At 41.7% G+C, this 7,171-nt stretch overlaps 1 protein-coding gene and 5 non-coding genes across 6 annotated transcripts; 1 reads left to right on the top strand and 5 right to left on the bottom strand.

The window, feature by feature from the left end:
- Positions 1-599: 599 nt before the first annotated feature.
- Positions 600-717, bottom strand: LOC123095376 (small nucleolar RNA snoR104). Its single transcript, XR_006446231.1, has one exon. It is a non-coding gene; the product is annotated as a small nucleolar RNA snoR104 (small nucleolar RNA).
- Positions 718-1,035: 318 nt separating this feature from the next.
- LOC123095375 (small nucleolar RNA snoR104) lies at positions 1,036-1,153 on the bottom strand. Its single transcript, XR_006446230.1, has one exon. It is a non-coding gene; the product is annotated as a small nucleolar RNA snoR104 (small nucleolar RNA).
- Positions 1,154-1,584: 431 nt separating this feature from the next.
- LOC123095371 (small nucleolar RNA snoR104) lies at positions 1,585-1,702 on the bottom strand. The gene has a single exon (XR_006446226.1). It is a non-coding gene; the product is annotated as a small nucleolar RNA snoR104 (small nucleolar RNA).
- Positions 1,703-2,708: 1,006 nt separating this feature from the next.
- Positions 2,709-2,826, bottom strand: LOC123095369 (small nucleolar RNA snoR104). The gene has a single exon (XR_006446225.1). It is a non-coding gene; the product is annotated as a small nucleolar RNA snoR104 (small nucleolar RNA).
- Positions 2,827-3,617: 791 nt separating this feature from the next.
- LOC123095373 (small nucleolar RNA snoR104) lies at positions 3,618-3,735 on the bottom strand. The gene has a single exon (XR_006446228.1). It is a non-coding gene; the product is annotated as a small nucleolar RNA snoR104 (small nucleolar RNA).
- Positions 3,736-4,197: 462 nt separating this feature from the next.
- LOC123090752 (uncharacterized) lies at positions 4,198-6,937 on the top strand. Its single transcript, XM_044512085.1, has 2 exons — positions 4,198-4,573; positions 6,625-6,937. The coding sequence occupies exons 1-2, from the start codon at positions 4,263-4,265 to the stop codon at positions 6,632-6,634; spliced, it is 321 nt and encodes a 106-aa protein (XP_044368020.1). The 5' UTR covers positions 4,198-4,262; the 3' UTR covers positions 6,635-6,937.
- Positions 6,938-7,171: the final 234 nt, after the last annotated feature.

Here is a 7,171-nt window from a genome sequence, read left to right on the forward strand (position 1 = left end):
TTTCAGAAAACTGCGGAAATGGTTATTGTTAGTACACAACAAAAAAGGTGGTATATGTTTCAGATTCTAACTCCAGGATTGCATACAAATTTATAATGTATCATACAAAGGGCATCCAAGTTTGATGCTTATCGTCAGTTGAATCGAAGGAAAGCATGTTTATAGTTTAGATCATCATAGTTCATCATTCTTGCAGTGACAATTTCAGCAGTTGAGAACGTGACAAAGTGATCCTGTAAATAGTGATCAATTCAAAACGTATTGCTGAAACTGAAGAATTTTTAGTATGCAGCATGAAAGTTACTGTGTCCCAGTGTCCATAAGAATTTTTAGTCAGCACATACATAGTATACAGACACAGCATAACATTGTTAAAGAGTCCATAAGAGACTAGTTGGTTGGTCCCAGTGTCCCACTCTCAGCCTTTTTTCCCTAAAGCTTTTATTCAAGACTAGCCGCAGAACCATTTAAACAAGTTGACATACTCCAAGGACTGAACTCTGAGGAGAAAATCTGAAAACGATATTACTAAATATGGACATAAAGGAGTTATTAATCAGGAAAAACATCTTTGGAAGGAACATCAAAGCAAATCCAGCATGGATGTTTTCTCATTTGAGACTTGCAGAACTTCCTAACGATACCACAAGCAGGAAATGAAAATTTTACTTTAGGAAGATTGTATCAGGTAGACATGTTGTCCTTTGAATGCCACCATTCTCTTCTTCCGCAGCAAATAAAGTTGGGTGTAGCCACTGTTGGAAATTGCTTTAATCAAGAAGTATTTTGCTTCTATAGAAATCAATGAAGATACAAAACTTCCGCTAGGATATTCAATACCAAAAGGCAAAGCTAGGACATATTGCACTGCTATATATGCCCAGGGCTAAATTCCAGACTGAACTAGGAAAACCCTTGAGATCACAGTGAGTAGGCAAGAAATGTTCTATGCAAGAAAATAAACAACGAATGTTCTCCTCAAGAAACCATAACTGCAAGTTGAACTAAATCCACTTATGTTGCCACAGACATGGATCAGCTGCCTTATCATTTGAGACTTGCAGAACCTGCTTACAATACCACGAGCAGGAAATTATAATTTTACTCTAGGAATACCGTATCGGGTAGGCATCTTATCTTTTGGATGCTACCTTTCTTTTCTTCCATACCATAAACGGCTGGGCATGTGTACAGGATGCAGCTTGCTTCTTCAAAGGATAAAATGTTCAGGCACATTCCACACACTATCAGGTAAAAGTATTCCTTTATATAGTTAAAGCTGAATGATCTCACTATTTGCTAGTCGATGAATTCTATTCAGTTCAACCAACGCCTCTTAATCAAAGAAAATGGGGAAGTGAAGTAACTTTCAGATCCACAAATAAGCAGTGAAAGCACATATCATCTAAGACATATTGCACTGCCATATCCAGGGCTGAATTCCAGATTGAACTGGGAAGCCCCTTGAAATCACAATGAGTAAGCAAGAACGATTCTATAAAAGAAAACAAACAAGGAATGTTCTCCTCAAGAAACCACAACTGAAAGTTGAACTAAATCCACTTATGTGGTCACAAACACGATGAAGCTGTCTTATCATTTGAGACTTGCAGAACTTGTTAACAATACCACAAGCAGGAAATGACAATTTTACTCTAGGAAGATTGTATCGGGTAGCCATTTTATCTTTTGGATGCTACCTTTCTTTTCATTCATACAGTAAACAGTTGGGCACGTGCATGGAGTGCAACTTGCTTCTTCAAAGGATAAAACTTTCAGGCACATTCTGCACACTATCAGGTAAATATATTCCTTTATATACCTAAAGCTGAATAATCTCACCATTTACCACGTTATCATGGTTATTGGATATTTATATCTGATGCATCATCATGGAAAATCTTATGATACATGTTACCGGACTGATCATACGTTTGAGATAATCAGAAAACGGGAGGCAATGGCTGTTGGCCACAATCCCTCAACAAATGTTGCACGCAGCCCTCTCTCAATCTCTCAGCTCTTTCTACGTGGATAAACAGAGCAGAGAGAATAGAGGAGAAAACAGGGGAGAAACAGAATAGTTTGGCTGGGCAGCAAATGCCCTTATTATTTAGCAACATGTGCTACATCTCTCTTACATCCTGGTACAAGCTTACTATATGCTACAATGACTATGCAGGTCCTTTAATAGGACTAAAGAACTGACCTGCCTTCTCAGAACTAGCATGTGACTAGTATTTTCTACCAGCAGGAAATGAAAATTTTATTTTGGAAAGAGTATATCAGGTAGGCATGTTGTCCTTTGAATGTCACCATTCTTTTCTTCCGTGGCGTATAAGGCTTATGATAGAAGTCAACCAACCAGGGGGGGTTATCATCAAATCTCCCATGTTACTTCAGGGAGATTTCATAAGGTGGCCAAAGTACTGGAAATTGCTTTAGTCAAGAAGTATTTTGCTTCCACAAGAATTCAAGAAAGACACAAAAAAACTCACACCAATATATCCAAAAGGCCCTCAATCAAAGCCAAGACATATTGCACTGCCATATCCAGGGCTGGATTCCAGACTGAACTGGGAAACCCCTTGAGATCACAATGAGTAAGCAAGAACTTTTGTACGCAAGGAAACAAACAAGGAATGTTCTCCTCAAGAAACCATAACTAGAAGTAAACCAAATCCACCTGTGTGGTCACAAAAGCTGATGAAGCTGTCTTATCATTTGAGACTCGCAGAACTTGCTTGCAATACCACAAGCAGGAAATGACAATTTTACTCTAGGAAGATTGTATCAGGCAGGCATCTTATCTTTTGGATGCTACCTTTCTTTTCTTCTAGACCGTAAACAGTTGGGCGTGTGCACAAGACAGGATGCAACTTGCTTCTTCAGAGGGTAAAATCAGTTGAGCATATGCACAGGACAGGATGCAACTTGCTTCTTCAAAGGATGAAATTTTTAGGCACATTACGCTCACAATCGGGTAAATGCAATCCATTATATACTTATTAAAGCTGAATAATCGCAGTATTTGCTAGTCAATGCATCCTATTCAGTTTAATCAAAGAAAACAGGGAAATGAGGTATAACTTTCAGATGCACAGCGAGCAGTGAAAGCACAAACTAGCATTTGTACATTTGACTTCTGCAATGTTAACAAAACTTAGTGCGCCACAATGTTTAATAAGACCTTTACTGGCTGCACTTGAGAGCGAAAATGTTCAAGGATGGGAGTGATTCGACAACTTGGAATGGAAACCAAACCTCATGACCAAATCATCGCACGCACACACAAAAGAATACCCAAGAACTGGTATCTCGCAATCGACGGAAAAGGATCGCCCCTCCCCTGTATGTATGCTACTGGGGAGACAGGATGTCTTACCGTGGATGGGGCAGGTGGCGGCGGTGCTCTGCTCCCGTCGGGCTGCCAGTAAATCAGTATTTGGAAACCCCTTGAGAGTTTCCCGCAAAAAAAAAGGAAACCCCTTGAGAGTTGAGATCACAATGAGTAAGCAAGAGCTGTTGTACACACGAAAACAAACAAGGAATGTTCTCCTCAAGAAACCATAACTGGAAGTTGAACTAAATCCGCGTGGGTGGTCACAAAAGCCGATGAAGCTGTCTTATCATTTGAGACTTGCAGAACTTGATAACAATACCACAAGCAGGAAATGACAATTTTACTCTAGGAAGCCTGTATCGGGCAGTCATCTTATCTTTTGGATGCTACCTTTCTTTTTCTTCCATGCAGTAAATAGTTGGGCATGTGCACAGGGTGCAACTTGCTTCTTCAGAAGATAGAATTTTCAGGCACATTACGCACACTATCAGGTAAATGTACTTATTCCTTTATACACTTGAAGCTGAATAGTCTGACTACTTGCTTAGGCAATGCATTTTATTCAGTTCAATCAACTCGGAATAATACCCGAAGAAACTGGGAAAACGAAATGACTTATGCAATTGCAAAAAAATTACTTCAGATGCCAGAAACCCTCGATTTGAATTTAAGACCTACCGCGCTGCACTTATGAACTAAAATGTTACGGATGGGAGTGATTCCAGAACTTGAACTGTTTCTCCAGAAATATTGAACATAAGGCACTGACCTTTCGCCCTACAGGCCAGAAATGCGAATTCAGAGGAGCGCAGGGGTCCAAGTGAAACAAAAACGTCGGACGAAACGAAACAGACGGCCGAGACCGGCCGAGAGCGAGGCGTCCCGAATCTCAACGCTTCATTCAGGCAGCGGCGGCGCGATGCAGGCACTGGCGCGAGCGGCGCGGGTGCTGTGGCCGGCGGCGGCGGCGGGGAGGGCGCAGGCGCAGGCGCAGACGCAGGCGGCGCGGGGGATCGTGGTGCAGGTGAGGGACGGCAACCTGGAGCGCGCGCTGCAGGTGATGGAGCGCAAGATGCGGTCCAGCGGCATCGAGCGGCTCATCAAGCGCCGGACGGAGCACCACGTCAAGAACTCGGAGAAGCGCGTGCTCGCGCGCAAGGCGCTCATGGCGCGCGTCCGCTCCCAGGAGCTCGGCAAGAGCCTCCGCGACATCCTCATCAAGAAGATCAGGTCAGCGCCACTCCCCCCCTTCGCTAGTACAGTACAGCATTCGTGTGCTCTCCAGGTGCTCGACGAAATGCCGGTTGCGGTTTTGGTTGTATACAAGGCCTTGTGGGTTTGGTTCCGCATGGCAGGTGCTTGATGAAATGCTTGGGTGGTTGATTACAGGACTGTGAGAACCTGAGATGCAGATGGATTATATTACTATACTGTGCCTTGGTAGGGGCGACAAATATGTGCTTATTACTTTAGAACTACGGGCTGTTGGTCAAATGAACATGGGGAAGATTTTGTGATAGAGTGAATTAGGTTGGCCTCAGATTAGATATCCAGAGATGGTCATGCTGTATCGGGTAATCCGGTCACCGATGTGATGCGTATCAGAAACGGAGAAAAATGGAAGTCCATGATCCACAAACTTATAATAATAATCTAGTAAAGGGAATACGGGTTTGATCACTTTAATCAATAAAAGATCGTTTTAACCCTTGAATGCTGGCTTCGTTTATAACTTCAACATTACCTGGTACTTGAATGTTGGCTTAATTTGTAAGTCCCCTTTGTTTGTTTGCATCAGTGTTGAGCATACGGCATAAACCTCTGATATTTAACTGAAAGTGTTAGATTAACTCTATAGAATTCGTCCGGTCATGAGGTGCAATGCAAATGTAGAATGTGATAGTATATGCTAATGAAGTAATGAGTGGTGAACCATATCAACTGTCAAGGACGCACATACGAACCAGTATGAACTGTCCTGTTTCCTTATGACAGCATCAGCACACTGAATCTCATAGTGCACAACATCTACTTATGAGTTGTATGAGACATGTATAATCTAAACTCTGCTGGGCTGCCATTTCTCATTTACTATCATTTCAGAGAATACATGCTAAACAAAGTAATACTAATATCCTGGTAAAATTGGAAAAACAAATCTAACACTGCACTGTCCTATTTTGGCACCAAGGAGGTTAATTTAAGTATATTGGATGTAATAGCGTCTTGTATTATGGGACGGAGGGAGTACTTTTCAAAACCAATTCCCGCAATCAACTGCACCTTTGCCTTGCAACTACGTTGCTTCCTGATCAAGCAGTTGGGTCATGGATGGTACCATTTAAATTGCTACTCCTAGGATTGCCTTGAGGTTGTAACTGTGATCAGTTAGAGGATATAGCTAGTGCATCATATATATGTCGAGTTACTGGATGAAATAAATCAGCGGAGAATCCCAAATGGAAACGGTAAAGGTTCAAATATAGGTCACACACTGACAGTAATACACAGGACAAGTATGATACAATAACATTATCTGTTTGATTACGGTTGGGTTATTGCATGGTTTCTAGAGCTTCCACATCTGTAATCACATTATTGTGGTTATTGGTTATTTATATTTGATGCATCATCATGGAAAAGTTTATGACACATGTTACTGCACTGATCACATGCTTGAGATAATTAGAGAACAGAGGCAAATAATTCATTTTCAAACCCATAGATGACAATATGACCACACAAATGCAATCATTATACTGCGATGTTGTATATATGTTGTTAGGTCTGTACTGCCTCAGATTGGGGGCACCGTGCTGTGGCTCCATATCTATGTACCTTGGTATTTCCGTCAGATACGTAATACTGCATTGGGCATGAGGAGTAATGGGCAAACCGCTAGCATTTACTGATATAGAAAGTCGAGTATGTTGAGCAGACTAATTTCTTACAAGGCATACCATTTATGTGATTAGCACATCACATCAGAGTGAGAACTCATTTCATTTTTGTGGGAGGTACTTAATGTATACTGTTTTTGTGATACTGTTTGCACTTTGCGCAAACTATGTCTGCAAGAGCTTTTAATGGGGCCTCTAGTCTAAAGTACATAGTCATGGAGCCTAATTCAGTATTATATAGTACTTAAATTTGTTGAGTAAACATTGTAGCACTATGCTCCATGAAAGCCTTCAGGCAGAAATCAGCATTACGTGTAAATTTTGTTGTATGAATCACATTTTTTTTCTATCTGTTTACCGAAGAGTGTTTGCTTTGTGCAGGGGTCAGTAAGGGCATCTCTAAGCGGGCAGCATTTCAGCAACATTCGACGGTACTACAGGGGGGGTTACAACGCTATTCATCATGGGTGCTCCATGTTGAACATGTAATCGAATCTCCATGGTGGGATGTGGTAACTGAACTGATGATACTTTTTTGAACTACAAATCTGTTTACAGCAGGTTGATAATAACTCACCTGCGTGCCAGGAATCTTTTCACGTCTTGGATCATAGGGCAGGGTTATGATAAATTGTTCGTCGAGGAATTTTTGTGGTACGCCTTAGTAATGTACTGTTCTTGGTGTCTCTGAATCTGCTATGGGTGCATGTGCTCTGTGTGCAATAATTCAGGCCTTGTGTTGCTGATGGAATGATGGCCATATGCGAAAGAGTAAAGTTCAGGGGATGATGGCGCACTAAGCTCCTCACCTCACGAGATATGTGCAGCAAAGACGGGTGTTCTTCGTCCCTTCGCCTCTTATCAGCATTCAAATAAAACCTCGAAGGCCATGAGGCTTCACTATTAGATCCGCGTCGTGGAAGGGATG

This window comes from Triticum aestivum, chromosome 4B (genome assembly GCF_018294505.1).
Source record: "Triticum aestivum cultivar Chinese Spring chromosome 4B, IWGSC CS RefSeq v2.1, whole genome shotgun sequence".
NCBI lineage: Eukaryota > Viridiplantae > Streptophyta > Magnoliopsida > Poales > Poaceae > Triticum > Triticum aestivum.